Source organism: Acinonyx jubatus, chromosome A3 (assembly GCF_027475565.1).
Source record: "Acinonyx jubatus isolate Ajub_Pintada_27869175 chromosome A3, VMU_Ajub_asm_v1.0, whole genome shotgun sequence".
Lineage (NCBI taxonomy): Eukaryota > Metazoa > Chordata > Mammalia > Carnivora > Felidae > Acinonyx > Acinonyx jubatus.
Window position 1 is genome coordinate 135681257 of NC_069388.1, and position 17822 is coordinate 135699078.

Consider the following 17822-nt stretch of genomic DNA (forward strand, 5'->3'; position numbering starts at 1 on the left):
ACGGTCCTGCTCTGGCCCTTCCTCGCGACTCTGACACAGCCAGCCGTTGTGTTGAGAGCTGCCCAGCAGAGGGGCCCAGGGGACAAAGAGCCGGATCCTGCCCATAGGCACGAGGGTCTGGCTAAACCCCCCAAAAAAGTCCTCATCCACGGGAAGCGTGAGACACTTAATATTTGTTTTCGCAAGACACTAGGTTCGGGGTAAGTTTGGGCAGTAACACCTGAAGCTCCTGGAGAAACCTGGACACAATAACACCAGGCGCTCACCTGTCAGGTCTAGAGAACTTTTCCTTTCCCCGAAACCTGCGTTTGCAGCAAGCAAAATGTCCCTGCTTGGACAGTAGTGGAAAGGAACATAGATTTTATTGTCACTTACAGAACTATTGGCTGGAGTCACGTGGGTTCTTTTCCAGACAGAAATTCAAAGGAAGACAGTGATTCAAGAGCCCACTACCATCGTTGGTACTTGACGATTATCATGTTTAAGCTTTTATTTTATAGTCGGGACAGAGGCAAGAGCAATTCTGAGTAATGATTCCATAATGAGACTTGGCTACAATACAAGTGATAAAACCTCACTTGAGAAATAACCCCCGGAAACCTCTTTCCTCCCGGGCGCTCGTCGGCGGTTCAGAGGCTGCCGTCGCCCCGCCCCCCAGTGGGGCCCCACCCCGCCCCGCCCCGCCCCGCCCCGCCCCGCGCAGGCGGCAGGTGCATCGGGGCCCGCGCGCGTGCGCACTGCTCCACTGGGGCCACGTGCGCGGCGCGCTCACACGTGCTCCTTGTCAAACTCGCACAGGAAGTGCATGGTGACGTGGCAGGCCACGTCGTTCCAGCCGCCCGAGGCCACCATCTCCACGCAGTCCTCCTCGTCGTACGCGTTGTTGGGCTCGCCGCTGCGCCACTTGTTGAAGGTCTGCATGGGCGAGCGGTCCGAGTACACGAACGTGCCCTCCCTCTCCAGGTCGTTGATGCCGATGAAGACGCGGGCCAGGCCGGCCTGCGCGATGTAGGCGGCCATCAGCCCGTTGGCGGCCTCGTCCTTGGGCATGCCCAGCGTGCCCCCGCGGCCCTGGCACGACAGCTGCGCGTCCACGTAGCGTTTCTCCTCCTTCACCAACAGGTAGATCTTGCTGTCGGTCTCGCGCACGCCGGCGACAGCTGCGGGGGGGGGCAGTGCTGGAAAGTGAGCGCTCGCGTTCTGTAAGCACACTCGGGGCGCCGCACGCGCACACCCGCGGGACGCGGACGTGGGGACACGGCCGCCCGAGTCCCTCCGTACTCCCTCCGCCCCGCCCCCCTGGGCTGGGGTTGCGCGTACCATTTTTTATGAATTTCAGCTCCGCCGTCAGCTGGCTGACCTGGTTGTCCGTCTCCCCGATGGCCTTCCTCAGCTGGCTGCACTCACACGGGATGCCTGCGGACGCCGGCCCCTGTGTTAGTGAGACCGGACGGGACCGTGCCCGGGGTAGCAGCCCCCCGCCCAGATACAAAGCGCATTCGGTGAGGAGCAAGCCGGGCCTTGGAGGCCGGGACACCCAGATTGCGGGCTTCCTCCCCAAGGCGAGGGGAGGGGTGCGGGAACTTCAGCAGGACAGGACCAAGCCCGACCTGTTTTATTTTATTTGTACCTTAAAGTGTATTTATTAAGATAGCGCATAAGTGGGGGAGGGGCGGAGGACGACAGAGAGAGAGAGAGAAAGAGAGAATCCCAAGCAGGCTCCATGCTGTCTGTGTGGAGCCCACACTCACATACCGTGAGACTATGACCTGAGCCGGAACCAAGAATCAGAGGCATAGCCGACGGAGCCACCCAGGTGCCCCAGAGACCCACCTGTTTTAAAATCGGGCTCTGTTGTCGTGGGAAGGAAGAGGGGAGGTGGGTGGAGGGTGGCCTTGTGGCAGCAACTCAGACTGTGGGGTTGGGGACGGCGACTGTGCGGAAGCAGAGAAGCCAGAACATCCGAGGAGATGAGGGCCCAGGAGCGCGCCTGCTTGGGATTCCCTGTCTTTCCCTCTCTCCCTGCCCCTCCCTTGTCCATGGATGGACCTGAAGGCATTCTTGCCGTGTGAGGTGAGCCAGGCAGAGAATGACAAATCCTGCAGGACCTCACTTACATGTGTGGTGGGGGAGGGGAGCTGGAGGCAGGGGGTCAGACGGTGCAGACGCCCCACCCCCACCCCGGCTAAGATAAATGCCCACCAGGGATCCGATACACAAAGTTAACACTGCTCTGTAGCACACAGGAGGCTGCCGAGAGACCCAGTCCCCAGAGCTCTCCTCGCAAGTCCTGCTTTCTTCCGTCTTTTCTTTTTATTGTGTCTACACGAGAAGATGGATGTTAGTGGAACCTATTGTGGCCGCTTTGCGGTATCTGTGAATCAAACCGTCGTGCTGTACGTCTTAACCTTCTCCAGGGAGGTATGTCATTATTTTTCAATGAGATTGGGAGAAAGTGCAAGTTTTAATACATTTTTTTTTACAAACCCTTGGGCCCTCTGCGCCATACCTGGTTCTCCATTAGGGCCGGGGGGCCCTATGTCACCAGAATCTCCTTTTTCACCTGAAAAAGGCAAGCAAAGTCAAAATCACCAAGTGGAACTGGGACACGTCACTCAAGTTCAGAATTATCAGGGTTAACAACATTCCGTGTGTCGTGTCCTAGGATCTTCCCCTGGATAACAGTGTTGTTTCTTCCATGGTAACATCCTAGGAGTTTCCCCTGGACCCTCTTTTTGCTGTGAATACAGAGAGTTGTATTCTATAGATCTCTAATTCTTCAAGCTCTCTCGATGTGACATGGGACACAGGCCTATCACTAGATTTCAGAGACTGCCAGACGATCCTTCTTTAAATCGACTCCAAAAACCCCAGATGTCTCATAGAACAATTTGTAGGTTCATGTCGTGAACCTTTAACCCCCTGGGTCAGTAACAACTAACCCTGACTCCTACCTGTGCCCTCATGATGGCAGGGAAACTCAGGGAGAACGTGTCATGTGGGCACTGGGGTGGACCTGGGGACAGTCTCACCCCAATGGAGTAGAGAGTCCTTCCTGAGCCCTCTCCAAGGGCACCAGGGCCCCCACCTGGCCTGTCACGCTGCCTCCTGGAGACAGGATGTGCCATGCAGCCCTCCTGCCCAACCTTGCCCCGCAGCTTATAAAGGAAAGGTGGGGGGTGGGGGGCGCCTGGGTAGCTCAGTCGGTTAGGTGTCCGACTTCAGCTTAGGTCATGATCTCACAGTCTGTGAGTTCAAGCCCTGTGTCGGGCTCTGTGCTGACAGCTCAGAGCCTGGAGCCTGCTTTGGATTCTGTGTCCCCTCTCTCTCTCTCTGCCCCTGCTCCACTCGTGCTCTGTCTTGCTCTCTCAAAAATAAATGTTAAAAAAAAATGTTGTTTAAAAAGGAAAGGGGTTGGACACCACCATGGCCACCAAGCATCCTGGCTACCCTAAAATGAATAAACTTTAAAAAAATAAAATAGATAAAATAAATATAAAATAAAACAATAAAATACACAACGAATGTACAAAGGCGCGTGAGCACTCCTACAGCGCCTTCTCCTCCCTGAGAGCCTAAACATCCAGCTGGCGTGGGCGGTGGAGGACCAGTGTCCCCTCCCTCTGTGCAGTCTCAGCACATTCTGTCGGGGGGGGGGGGAGAGGGGGGAGAGCGCGCCAGGTCCATCCAGACGACCCCTGTGACTCTCACCAGCATCAGGGCTCAGGAATGACAGACAGGTCAGCCTGACGAGCACATAAACTAAGCTGCACGAGGGGCTTGCTGGCAAGCTGTCCCGCGGTGAGACACAGACATTTATTCAGAGCACACGCTGTACGTGAAAAGCACACACACCCCTACTCGTATGCCAACATCCATGGTGCTCTGCGCAGCACCTACCAGGACCTAACGGGTGGAAACAGCCTGAATCTCTGCCGACAGACACGTGAATAAGTAAGATGCGGTGTGGCCACTATTCAGCCTTAAAAAGGAAGGAAATGCTGACCTAGCTACAACACAGAGGAGCCTAGAACACGTTACACTCTGTGACATAACTCAGACACAGATGACAAATCTAGTAGGATTCCATTTACGTGAATGACCTAGAACCTAGAGCACACAAAGTCATGGGCCCCAAGAGTAGTGGTGACCACGGCTGAGGGAGGGGACCGGGGGACGCTGCCTCACGATGACCGAGTTTCTCTCCGGGGCCATGAGAACATTTTGCAAACGGTGGTGAAGGTGGTACATCACAAAGGTACTTCATCCCACTGACTTGTACGCCTGAAAATAGCTCACATGGCAGATCTTATACTAGGAATGCTTTACCGCGATTTTTCAGAGCCTTTGCAAAGCACACGTCTCTCTCTGTGCCACGCGTATCTATCTATGTGCCCTTTACGTAAGGAGTGGGCCATCCTGAACAGGTGCTCCCCGGAGCACCTGAGCTCCGCTGAGCTGGCCGCAGCGTCCGTCACACTCCTGGCCGAGAACCTGCCGGGGACGGGCTGAGGCCGGGGGAGGTGCGTGACCACTGATCAGAACAAACCACCCGAACCCACTCGTAGCCCAAACCCCCGAGGCAGGTTACTGAGGCAGAAGAAACCCGGCACCAGAGTTGGGCAGACCACACAGACCCGCCCCCTGCGCCCCACCCTCACGTTGCCAAGCTCTGGTCGTCCCCAGCCTCGGCCGCCTCATTAGCACCCTTGGGGGAGGTGGGGAGACCCCCGTGGCCTTGCTTACTGAGAGCACAGGGCACACCAGGGGCCCAGGGAGGGTTTGCTGACTGAGAGAGACAGAGGGGCTGTGTGGCTCAAGGCCACATCCTGACCTGCCCGCCCCTGCAGGGCCGTACGGTCAGAGGAGGTCTCGACACGGACCCAGGCAAGTGCAGGCATCTCGTCACTAGAGGGCTGCCCTCACTGGCTGTTGCCTTCCTGGGCCCCGTTCGCACTCAGAGACACCCCACAGTTTCAAAAAATCACCAGAGCTGGAGGTGGACAGACAGCGTTTCCAGAACACCATCCTTCCATCAGTCAAACGGGGCTCCGGCGTCTCGTTAAACTGGTTACGGAAGTGGTAGTGACCGTCCTGCCAAGCACACCAGCCCTGGATCCCCCTCCCGGGTGCCCTGTGCGCCCTCCAGGACAGGAGCCCTCGCCCCGCCCTGGTGGGCGCACAGCCAGCAGGTGAGTCTGACCACCACTGCCCGCTGCAAACCCTGAGACCACAGTTTATGTGCTCGTCAGGCTGACCTGTCTGTCATTCCTGAGCCCTGTCCTGACACCTGTCCTGCGGCCCAGCCCAGCTTCTCCGGCACTCGAGATCCCTCCCGGGGCCCCAGGAAGGGGACCCCGTGGAGAGTTGGGGGACAGCTAGGTTAGCCTTTGGAAGGGAGGCCTGGGGAATGAGGCCGGCAGCGGGCGCACAGGCCGTGCGCAGCACTAACACTGTCGCCTCCCAGGGAACGTTGATGTTTCCGCAGCACGCTCTTTGCAAGAGGCTGAGTGGACACGCCACAGTCACCAGGAATTAATTCCTCCCGGTGCCGGAGGCTGGACGTCCAGATCCGGCTGCCTCTGGTGAGGACCTCGTCCCCGGCGGGGGACGGCGCTCTTTCCCCCACCTGTGTCTCTCCTTCCTACCAGGGCCCCACCCTCCTGCCCTCATCTAAGCCCGGTCACCTCCCAAGGCCCACCTGCAGCCCCCGGTTAGGGGTTAGGGCTTCAGCAGCGGACACTGGAGCGGGGGGGGGCACACTTCAGTTCCCTGCGGAGGTGATGGTCGGGCCGTGCTGGGACACTCTGCCTGGGGGGGGGGGGGGGGGTTTCATTGCTAGACGAACAAAGACAGAACGGCTGTGCTCAGAGGAAGAGGCGGCCGTTCCAGCGAGAACTGAAACGTTAGGGTTAGGGTTAGAAAGCACACAGAAGCACAGCCGCCAGGCGGGACTGGCCAGTCTGCAACCATCCTCGAGCTCCCGCACCCTGAGCCCGGGAAGGAATAGGGCAAGAAGTGCGTCGCAAATACCTTTAGAACCAATGGGACCAATTTTTCCATGGCGACCCACACTGCCCTTCTGTCCTTTGTCACCCATGTCTCCTGTAGAAAACAACAAGATCAAAGTTGGTTGGTGCGTAGGTAATCCGGCATGCCTCCTGTTCAACATCGCACACGCACACACGCACAAGAGAAGATGGAAAACGTACATCTGTCCTCTTAGTCTCTTCAAGGTCACGTATGTGACGGACCCTGGAAGGTTCTTCACAGGTCGCTGTTGATATGTTTTCCTCGCCTAAAAGTCACACACACTATGGAACGAAGGGGGCCCGCGGTGCATCCCTAATCCTGAACTCAGTCGAGGCCCCTCCAGTTACGTCCATGGACAAGGTTGTCTGTCCTCCGTCCCAGCCCGTCTTCCTGCACCTGGCCCCAGACCAAGTTGAGCAGACCACACTCCTGCAAAGGGGCACACGGGTCACCCTCCACCACCCGCTGGTGGGGGAGAAGGAAGGCAAGGAAGAGGGCGAGGAGGATCCTGGGAATGCTCATAGGGTCACTAGTCTTCCAGCGAGGCCGGCTTGCACACCACCTGCAGTCCCATCACCAGAGCTTGGGGGGGGTCACCAGTGCTGCCCCTCACCTCCTCCATACTTCCCATCACCGCAGGCTGGCCCGGTGACTGCTCCTCACGCCATGACCCCAGTGACGTCTTCGTAACAGTCCCCATGCGACCGTCCTCGCCGACCAGCTCACTAAGACCATGAACGGCCCTCCTCACCCATTCACGGAACCAATCACGTCAGCGGGGGGATTTTCTCAACACTCAGACTTTCTCCCAGAAAGTGTCCTGAAACTGTCAGCAGCCATACCTGCCTGTCCGCTGGTGATCGCCACAGACCACAAGCCAAGCCGGCCAGCGTCAAACAAACACGCAGAACATTCGGTAGAAGAAACACAAGATCGGCTTTAATTTAAGAATCTGAAACTACATGAAACTCAGCATAAGCAGCTCGGTAGGAGAGACGTGGTCGGAAGGACTGTGTGTGACGCAGATGAGGCTTTGTCCTGCTGTCCTGACGCCCACCCTCTCCTTTAACCTGAGGACTTCCCAGCCAAGAGCTCTTAGTTTTGCGATATTCCCTAAGTTCGGGACAGAGACCAGAGGCTTCGGACGAGCTGCAGCTCAAACGGAAACACACCCGTCACACACACAGCTGGCTGAGGCTCACACAGGAAGCACACTCAGGCCCGTTCTCTTACACGAGTGACTCACGACACAGAGGAGACGCAGAGGACCTGAGTGGCTTGTCCGGGTCAAGCGCCCGGGGTACACACAGCCAGGACCGAGCTGTGACCGCAGATCTGAGACCCCACGGGAGGCGGGGGACGCCACAGAAACCGAGGCCAGGCTGGCCCAGCCACCACAGAGGCGACTCAGGCCACAGGTCCTGCGGACTGCGTGCTGTGCCTGGTGCCAGGGACACGGGCGACAGGACTGAGACCTGCGGGGAAGATCTGGGGGCGATCAGACACCTGTAACGGGTGTAATAACCAGAGAGGGTGTGAGTAAGCCCTGAGAGGGGCCTGAACCCATGGACCAGGGTGGAGGAAGGATGGAGGGGGGTGGGAGTCAGGGAGGAGAGTGACAGGATGCCATTGGTGCTTGGCCCGCAAAGGGGCTGGAAGGGGGCGCAGACACAGGGTCGGGGGAGCAGGCCCCGGCGGGACGGTGCGGGAGCAGCAGTACCAAACGTCATGGACAGCCCATGTGAGGGGTGACAACGGCAGCAGGGGACCCTACCCCCCAGGGCACGCGGAGGTCGGGGAGGGCAGGGAAAGGGCGCGGTCCCCTGGACCGCGCAGCTGGGGTGTGGGGCAAGGCTGGCCATGACTCAGTGTGCCTCGAGGGCCCCCCGCCGGTGCGTTCGCGGTTACTGGCAACAGGCAGCCTGGTGATGTCGCCCCGAGGGGACGGGCCCCGGGGACCCCACTGCAGGAGGGGGCCCGCAGGGTCAGAGCCCAGTGAGACAGGTGGGACGGGGCGAGAGCATGAGGCCCGGGGTGGGTGGGGTGGGGGTCCCAGTGGGGCAGCAACAAAGGGTGGGTGCGGAGATGGCGCCCCCTAGTGCGGGGCAGCCCCCACTGCGCCAGCCTGGGGCACAGCGGTCCGTGTGCCGCTGAGCGCTATCTGCGCTGCTCTGTCCCGTGAGTCGCCAGCCCTGCCTCCCGTCCTCAGCCAGACGACCCTGAGTCGCCCGGCCACACTCCGGTCACCAGGCCGGCCTATCCTGCCGACGGGGTCCACAGGACAGGCTCACCTTCATCAACCCCAACCGCGAGCCGCCAGGGCAGCAAAGGAAGACGGCCAAGAACAGGTCTCAGGCCAGCAGTCAGCCCCGCACGTGCCCGCCCGGTGATCCCGCACCAGACAGCGCCGCCCGCACCGCGTCACTCTCCGCACAGCCCGCGGTGAAACACGCCCGACATTCGTCTTCCCCCAGGCCGCGCCCCTGACGTTTCAGTTCTCGCTGGAACGGCCGCCTCTTCCTCTGAGCACGGCCGTTCTGTCTTTGTTCGTCTAGCGATGAAACCCCCCCCCCCCCCAGGCAGAGTGTCCCAGCACGGCCCGACCATCACCTCCGCAGGGAACTGAAGTGTGCCCCCCCCCCCCCGCTCCAGTGTCCGCTGCTGAAGCCCTAACCCCTAACCGGGGGCTGCAGGTGGGCCTTGGGAGGTGACCGGGCTTAGATGAGGGCAGGAGGGTGGGGCCCTGGTAGGAAGGAGAGATACAGGTGGGGGAAAGAGCGCCGTCCCCCGCCGGGGACGAGGTCCTCACCAGAGGCAGCCGGATCTGGACGTCCAGCCTCCGGCACCGGGAGGAATTAATTCCTGGTGACTGTGGCGTGTCCACTCAGCCTCTTGCAAAGAGCGTGCTGCGGAAACATCAACGTTCCCTGGGAGGCGACAGTGTTAGTGCTGCGCACGGCCTGTGCGCCCGCTGCCGGCCTCATTCCCCAGGCCTCCCTTCCAAAGGCTAACCTAGCTGTCCCCCAACTCTCCACGGGGCCCCCTTCCTGGGGCCCCGGGAGGGATCTCGAGTGCCGGAGAAGCTGGGCTGGGCCGCAGGACAGGTGTCAGGATGGTGTGCCTCTGTAACTGTCGAGAGTCCCCCACACCTAAGGTTGTTTTGCTTGTTTTCACTCAGCGGTCAGCCGTGACAGCAGTCTGCTGGGACATTCGGTGTCTCGTCCTCACGGGGAAGGTCAGGCCCACTAAACACCACACAAGCTCGAACGGCACTCCCACGAAGGCAGCGTCCAGAGCAGGACGTCTCGGTGGAGACCGCCCGACCGAACCCTGTCTCCAGATGGGAAGGCAGAGGCCCAGAGAGACCCGGAGGCTTGCGCCTGCGCTAACCGGCTGGGCCCCCGCTGAATCCCCCGACACAGGGGCAGGGCCGCCAGATCCCAGAGGATGATGGAGTGCGCCTTCCTGTTCAAAAGCCCGAACACGACAGAGGAGACTGGGAGCCACAGTAGAGCACAGACTGGACGTGAGTGCGGCCCCATCACGTGACTGAAGAGCCTGCTGGCCGCTGGGAAGATCCCACCCCGAAATGTGGGAGGGGATTCTCCCTGAGCCCTACCCCCGCCCCCCCTGCCCCGCACAGAGAAACTGAAAACAACACCTGGCCCTCTGCCCCCATCCAGACGGCTCGCCTCCCTCCCGCACAGGGAAGGGGTGGGGAGAGCCAGAGGAGAGTGCCTGCCTGCAGGTGCGTGGCCGCGAAGTGTTTTCCCCACCTCCACAGAACGATTAATTACCGATTGATTTCATCAGCGGAAAACGCGCCCTGAGGGTCCGCACACATCCTGCCTTCTGGGTAACTTAAAACCCGGCAGTAACTTGAGAGCATTTGGCTCTTGGCCCAGCTCCGAATGGCACGGCCAACGTTAACGCCGATTTAAGGTCGCTGCTGTCACGTGCCCCCCCGGCCCCTGCCCTTGGAGAAGTGTGGGACCGTGCCTTGGGGGCTCTGAGGAAAATGGGTGCCAGGAGGGGCATCGCGCAGCTCACGGAGCAGGGTGACAGAGGTGGTCATGGGGCCCTCGGCACGCTGGCACCCGGGTCTCAGACATCAGCCTCCGGAGCCGCGGGAGAGTAAACAGCTGCTGTTTACAGCCCCGGGCCCGTGGTATTTGTCGCGGCAGCGCTAACAGTCCAGTACGCTTTCTCTGCCCCCAGCGAAACTGGGATTCAGGGAGGCAACGCCACCCACCTCGAGTCACACAGCGAGCCGGGCAGGCCTGTTGGTCAGTGGCCTGGAGCACGGACCCAGCACATGGAACCCCGATCGCAGTCCTTTGCCCATGCAAGCTGGGACAAGTTACGGTCCTCTCTGAGCCTCTGGGTCCTCTCTGTAAAGCGGACCCTGGGTCGCTGAGCACATGGTGACGTGCGTTCCGCTCAGACTGAGGTCTCCTTCTCCAGCCCCACCTCGGCTGAGGGGCAGGGGCCAGAGAGGCTCCCGTGGAGCCAGTCACACCCGGAAGGCTACACTGCCACGAGCGAGCGGGGCTGAAAGTATGCCACGGACTTATGGGAAGACAAACACCACCCCCCACCCCGGGCTGCCTCGGCCGAGGCTGAGGACACCTGGCCATGGGGACCCAGGACAGCTGCCAGTTGGCCCCGCCTTACCTATCGCCAGACTGTCCCTTTTGCCCTCAACAATGTCCTCTTCCACCGGGCCCCCCTCCACAGGCCCTGAGACGTGGCAAAACCCGGTCGTGCCACACACCGCAACAACCTTACAGGAGGGCCGGTGTGGGGAAGGGCCGGCCCTGGGGACCACCAGGCCCGAGTGCCGGTCAGAGACTCCACACCTCCATGCACGGCTCCCACCCGCTGCAGACCTGCTTTCACTGGGCAGAATGAGCAGAGCCATCCTTTGCCGGTGCTGGGCGATGCACACACGAACAAACGCACACACGTGCATATACACAAGTGTGCAAGTATGTGTGTGCACACGCGTGTGCACATATACACAAATGACACACTCGTGCAAGCACGCACCCATACGTGCCAACATAAATGCAGGTGTAAACGCGTGTCCTTGTGTGCACACACATACGTGCCAACATACACATGCCTATTCCAACATACGTACACACGTAGAAGCATACGCACAACCCATACACCCGTGTGTGTGCACAAGTGCACGAACACAAACGTATCTTTTATCCTCACACCTCTCGAGGTTGTGAAGCTGGTAAGCACTGGCTGGGCTTGAACCCAGACCACCAGGGCACCCAGGAGGCCCCCTGCACACTCGCCCCCTGCCACAGCCCCTGTGCACTGACCTATCCCTGGGGTGGCTACCGTTCCCAAGAGGAACGTTCTGTGTCTTGGGTGTGTTGGAGACACAAAGGTAAGAACCATTAAACTCCCCCGAGATGGTCAGCACATTCTCCATAGCGATCCCGGGCGGTTTGTGCAGCTGACTTGTTTTCACTCGCAGACGTTTCTTGGGCGGAGAAATAGTGTGGTAATAAGCCCGGAGGCTCTCACGGGAGCACCGATGAGAACGAGAGCTCTTGGCCTTTTTGCCTGCTTCCGGGAAGGTTTTCTTGCCCTCCAAACGACAAGAAGCTTTTTGCAAAAAGCAAACAAATTTCCCTGCCTCGGATGTAGGAGGTGATTGGAAATGCACCAGACGCACTTGGATCCCGTCCCCGTAAGTTTGAAGAGCTGGCGGAGGCTCCCCAGGGAGCCGGGAGCTGACGTGATGTCCCTCCCTCGTCCCGTCCCACTAATGAGAAGCGTACAAGAGCGTGTCTGTCCTCTAGACACACAGGAGGAACGAAGGAGCGGGAGCAGAGCACAGCAGGCACGTGATTCTGATTAATTTTAATGAAGATCTCACACAGTCCTTTGAAGTGGAGACGGGAGAGAGGGCACTCGGAATTCACTTCCTCAGCGATTTTTAACGAAGGGTAATGTGCACGTTGCAGAGCCCAGAAAGCCTGTCACCGACACAGGGTCACCCTCCACCTTGGCGTGCCAGGAGGGCCCTGGCTTCCAAGGGGAGCGGCCCGGGGGGCCCCCTAATCTTGTCCTCCTAGCAGGGCGCCTTCAAAACGTGGATGACACACTTAGCAGGCCGTGTCAGCAGAGCCAGCCTTGTACGGTTTCCACCTCGCTGTGCAGGCTAGAAATGTGCAAATTACGCTTACTTCAGTAAAGGACAAAGGACAGCAGGAGGTTTCTGAAGCTCCTTCGGCTGGACTCTGTTATTTCAGAAAAGGCATCCATCGGCTGGCGGGCACTTTCTCCTGTTTGAGTCCCCCTGGCAGGGGGGCCGCTCCGTGTGCCCACCCGAGCCCCTCCCCCCGCCCCAGCACACAGCAAATCCGCCAGAGGCCCCACGGGACGCGGTTGCACTTTACGGGATCCGAGATGAGCAGGGCACCCAGGTGAGGGCGAGCAGATGTTCACGACCGACCTGCAGTGCAGACGCTGGAACGCTGTTCCACGCAGGAACGGCACCGCCTGGGCGCCTGCCGACGGGTGCCCGCGTCTCAGCCGCCTCCGGAACGGAAGCACTGTAACGAGGGCCCGGCTGGTTCCCTTGTGCACCACGGTTTGAGAAGCAGCAGCGGAGCAGAGCCAGTAAGAGGAACCCAGCTCTGCGTGGCCCGATCCTTGGCCACAGACCCACAGACCCACGTCTGCACCCCTGGGGCCCTCGGCGCAGCGGACAGGGTCACCGCAGATTTCAAAGATATTTGAAGAGGCTGAATTTCAAACTATTTTTCGGTTGATCGAGGTCTTTCCAAGCGCCGGTCTCGCGTGAGACCAAGATGAAAGCGGGTGGGTCACGCCCACCACGCACGGGGCGGACTTGCCATTAAAGGCCAGTCACCAGCGGGGCCTCTTCCGAAGGACCCCAGGAGAAATGCCCCTCAGGCCTCGATGCCAGAGGCAGTTTGCAAGCGTGAGCAGCTCGCGTGTTTCGCCAGATGGAGCCCGAGTCCCATGGTCTTCGGGACCTGCAAAGCCCTGAGAGTAGGCGGCAGCCTGGGGGGGGCGGGAGGGCCCACGACGTCCCGGAGCCCGCAGGACCCCCTCCGCCTACAGGTGCTCCACGCTAGGGACACTCGCGCTGCTTCACAAAGAGAGGAAGTTTGAGAGTCGCTGACCTAAGTGTCTGTGTCATCCTTCTGGCACTGATGTGAGAACTGTGGAGCCGTCTTGGCGGGTCACCTGACCGAAGGCAGAGGACCTCGCTGCGTGAATTTCATCCAGATAACCTCATCCGGGGGCTCCTGGGTGGTCCAGTCGGTTGAGCGTCCCACTCTTGACTTTGGCTCAGGTTAGGAGCTCCCAGTTCGTGGGTTCGAGCCCCGCGTCGGGCTCTGCTCTGACAGCACGGAGCCTGCTTGGCATCCTCTGACCCCCTCTCTCTCTGCCCCCCTTTTCTCTGCAGATGCGTGCACTCTCTCTAAAATAAAATTTTATGTAACAATCTCATGTTATCCATACGTATTTTGTGGTGTCCAAAATTTTCTACCTTAGCTGAAACGTAGTATGTTGTATTTTAAACATGCCATGAAACAAAACAGAATGGGGAGAAGGGGAGGGAGAGAGATTAGCGGATTAGCCGCGGAGGCAAAGGGCGATGTAAGGGTCCCTCCCGCACTTCCAGCAGCAGCCCCGGGGGTGAGGGGCACTCTCTCCACTGTGGGGGGCAGCAGGCCCCCATCAGCGGCTCCTAGCGATCTGCCCAAGATGTGAAGGAGGGGCTGAGCCCCATAGGCAGCGTTGGGACCATAGATCCATCCAGTCCCGGGACTTCCCCAAAGGGAGGAAGCCCTGCTGTGGCGCACTTGTGGAAAATGACTCGTCGGGGAAGGGACCCACCCTGCAGTGGTGAACAGAGAGGAGGGGAGGGACTCGCCCAGACACTGAGCCAGAAGGACAGGAGGCTCAGGGTGTCATCAGCACTCACGAGACCCAAGGCTGCGGAGCCTCAGATGAGAAAGTGGGTTGGAAAGTTGAGGGCGAGGCTCTGCACGTGAACCTCCTGGCAGCGGTTGGACCAGGTGCTGGAGAGAGGCTCTGGGGACCCTCAGCAGCCACCGTGAGGCAGGTGGACGACACGTGTGCAAGCGGGAGCACCCCGAGAAGGGCGGAGGACCCCACCCCTGAGGCCCGGACGGCGCCCCACCTGGCACAGCCAGGTCACAGCTGAGGAAGCTGCAGGGCGGTGCTGTGGGCAGGAAGCCGGCGTCGGGGCAACCGGGTGAAAGCTCGGAACGGCAGCACCGGTCACCAGTAGAGTGTGATAGAGATTTAAAAACTAATAAACTTTTTATACTTCTCAAGGAGTCCAGTAATATTTACACGGAAAAAAATGATTCCGAGAAATGAAAAAAGGCGGCGGTCCCTTTGCCCACGCCCAGGTGGTGCCCGGAGTGCTAAGAGCAGACACGTCCCGGACCCGCGGTTCCTGCAATGCTCGCTGCTGTCCGCGTGCATCTCCGCGGGAGAGAAGAGCCTTCTGGAAGCTACAGGTGTTGGAGACCAGGCACCAGGAAGGGTGTGGCCGAGCCGTGGCTGTGAGCCACCAAAACCCTCCCGGACAGGAGGGGAGGGCGGGAAAGAGGGTGGGAGGACCCTCAGGCCCTGAGCGGCTGCCACCCCGTGCTGCACAGAGGCCGGGGGGAGGGGGTCTGTGGAGGCCCCGGGAGCTGTGCTCATCCTTCCTGGGAGCTTTGCTACAGGGGAGCCGGGCCTGGCACTTCCGAGGTCGCCCACAGCTCTCTCCGCGTCCAGCGCAGACCGTGAGCGTGCTGTCAGCACGCGGGGTATCTGCAGGAGGCCAGAGACTACAAACCCTCACCCCAGGGACACCTGCTGTAGGTCCAGCCACCTTTATAAAACGCGCCAACATCAAAAATCAGCTCCTGGTCTTTGTCCAGAATACCAAAAATATGGAAGGAACGAGGAAGGGGCGCCTGGGTGGCTCAGTCGGTTAAGCATCTGACTTCAGCTCAGGTCATGAGCTCGTGGTTTGTGGTTTCGAGCCTCACGTCGGGCTCTGTGCTGACAGTATGGAGCCTGCTTGGATTCTCTCTCTCCCTCTCTGTCAGCTCCTCTGTAGCTCTCTCTCTCTCTCTCTGCCCCTGTCCCACTCACTCTCTCTCTCAAGGTAAACAAAAGAAATAGCATGCAAATTTATGTGAACAACGTAATCACAACAAAGCAAACAAAAGCACGAAAAAAGGAAACCTACCGAAAATAAGTAGCAGTCTCTGGGTGATTTTAGTATGGCTGACTTTCTCACTTCCGGTATGCATGAACCTTCTATCAGAGCACCTGTTACTGCTGTGCGTTGGAGAGAGCTGAAACAGGGCAGTTACTTCATGAAGGCAGGACTTCACTGCCACTTGCCTGTTGAGCTCAAACACGGTGACTTGGAAGACACATCAGTGAAACGGGATCGTGAGATGAATTTGTGAGCATCTAGGATTGGGGAGCTAGCCCACTTCCCGGCTGCACAATATAGAATCGTCCCCACAAAGAAGCAGAGAAACATCCTCTTACCACTGTGTAAATTTCATCACTAGTTCAGTAATAAAATTAGAGGTACATGTACAGCACTTTCGACTTTCCTGAGAAGTATGGTAATGAACTAAAAACAGCAAGCCCTGTAGTTCTGAGATTGTTACCACAACCCAAGCACTTCGCGAAGCACAAGCTGACCACGGAGCCCGCCCCGCCCGCCCCCCGGGGCCGGCTCTCCTCCCGGTCAGCTGGGCTGGCATCCTGCAGGGGCCCCAGGAGAGGGGCTCCTGCCTCCCTCACTCCCGCTCCACGGATGGAGTGCTCCAGAAAACGGGAAGAGTGCACAGAGAGGTACGCACGGATAGCCTTTTTGAAGTATTCTGAGGAAACGTATTCTAAGGAGATATTCAGAGGTAGGAAAAGTATCTTACACATCAAGAAGAAAAAGAACCCAAAAGCATTTTTTAAAGGCTGAAAAAGACACAACAGAAGAACCAAAAGAAAAGAAATACAAATGGCTTTTAAATACACGAAAAGTGACTCTGCTTCATTCATAATAAGAGAAGCAAAGTGAAGCCTCCTAAGGCGGCATTTTCCTACGGTCAGACTGACAGCTTTCCCACCTCAGCGAGGGCGTCGGGCGACGGTTCTTTGTGTTGACCGTGAGAGGGCGCATTGCCTCCATCCTTTGGGAGGGCAAGATCGACCAAAATGTCAAATGCTTGAGCACGCTGACCTGACGATCACACTGTTAGAAATTCACCTTCAAGCCGTACTCATACACGCTTAAAAAGGACACATACTGGATCATTCTCTGCAGCAAACCCCCCTCCAGGAATGGAGCCCAGTTGAAGCAGGATGAGTCCACACGCGGAATCCCACGTCACCACGGGGGAGGAGGCGGGAAACACGTCCGTGCCCGCATAGAATGATCTCGGGGACATATTGTTAAGTGAAAGAGGGAAATGCAGATCAATACGTGTACAGTGTAACCGTCTGCACAAAAGGAGGCAGGAATAGAGCGTACACGTGCTTGCCGATTCGATTCGCGGACTATCTCTGAAAAGAGAAATCAACCCAGTGGGGGGGACGGTGCCAGGGAGCATGGAGTTTCTTTGAACTTTGAGAAGGAGTAGGCTTTGAACTTTGAACTATGAGAATAGTTCATTTATTTTTTTAACTAATTTGTTAGGAGTGAAGGAGAAAACAAGAAATAAACATCATCAGGGATGATGGAGGCAACGTGACCAAAATACTCTGGGTCTTGAACGTGACCAGGGGCTTCCCAGGTGTGTGCAGCCGTCCTACTCATGACTCGTGCATCAAAAGGAGCATGTCCAGAAATCATACCTCAAAAAAGTGAAAAAGTAGTGCATATGCTTGAACACACAGTAAAGCCTTGGTTTGTGAGCATAATTTGTCCGAGAATCACGCTTGTAATCCAAAGCGCTCGTATATCAAAGCGAGTTTCAAGAACCATTGGCTCGGATGTGATCACGTGACATCCAGTGTCACGTACCGCCCGTATTGCAAGACATCGCTCGTTTATCAAGTTAAAATTTATTGGAAATGCTTGCTCGTCTTGTGGAACACTCGCAGAACAAGTTACTCGCGATCCAAGGTTTTACTGTATATGCTCAATGGCCTTTATCTGCATGTTGTAATAACTTTGAAAACTGGAAACCACCTAGCTCTCCAGTGTTACGGGATCGACTGGGAGACCAGCTGGGCGGATGGCAGCGTAATTCCCAGAGCACAGTGGGTATACGCTGGCACGCGCCTCTACCCCGTTTACTGGGCAGCGACTTTGCGGGTACGATCTATTTCCTGTAGGACTCAGCACGGCCCCCGGGGGATAGGGACAATGCCACTGCTGTACTAAGAAGGAAGCAGAGTCTGCAACTAGGGTCTTTTAGCCAAGGTGGGGGAGCCACTGTGTAGCCCCACACACACCAGCCAAGTCTGTCCACTTGGTCCTTTGCACACCGCCATCACTGCTCGCACGCCTCCTTATCTGCTCACACACCTCCACAAAACTGCTTGAAATCCTCCATAACTTTTGGCACACCTCCGTCACTGCGTGCATTTCTCCATAACCGTTGCACAGTCTCACAATTGCACTTATATGTGTGATGTTCACAAATGATCCCCATTTTGCAGAGGACGCTGGTGAGGGGCTAGGCCAGGACTGAATTTCCATGCACGTAACCACCCTATTATGTGGGAAGGGGCACTCTTGCACCCTG

General features: G+C 58.1%; 1 protein-coding gene across 8 annotated transcripts in view; it reads right to left on the reverse strand.

Annotated features, from left to right (window-relative positions):
- Positions 1–457: 457 nt before the first annotated feature.
- The window catches only part of COLEC11 (collectin subfamily member 11), a 33505-nt gene continuing 16140 nt past the window's right edge, over positions 458–17822 (reverse strand). For 3 of the 8 annotated variants that reach the window (XM_053201291.1, XM_053201295.1, XM_053201293.1), the window contains 4 exons: positions 6034–6105; positions 2510–2563; positions 1321–1416; positions 458–1178 (listed from right to left, as the gene is read on the reverse strand). In XM_053201291.1, the coding sequence (XP_053057266.1) occupies positions 769–1178; positions 1321–1416; positions 2510–2563; positions 6034–6105 (632 nt within the window). In that variant the 3' untranslated portion in view covers positions 458–768. Of the gene's footprint in view, positions 1179–1320; positions 1417–2509; positions 2564–6033; positions 6106–15304; positions 15414–17822 lie in introns of all 8 variants that reach the window. The other 5 variants (XM_053201296.1, XM_053201294.1, XM_053201292.1 and 2 more) reach the window with 4 other exon arrangements.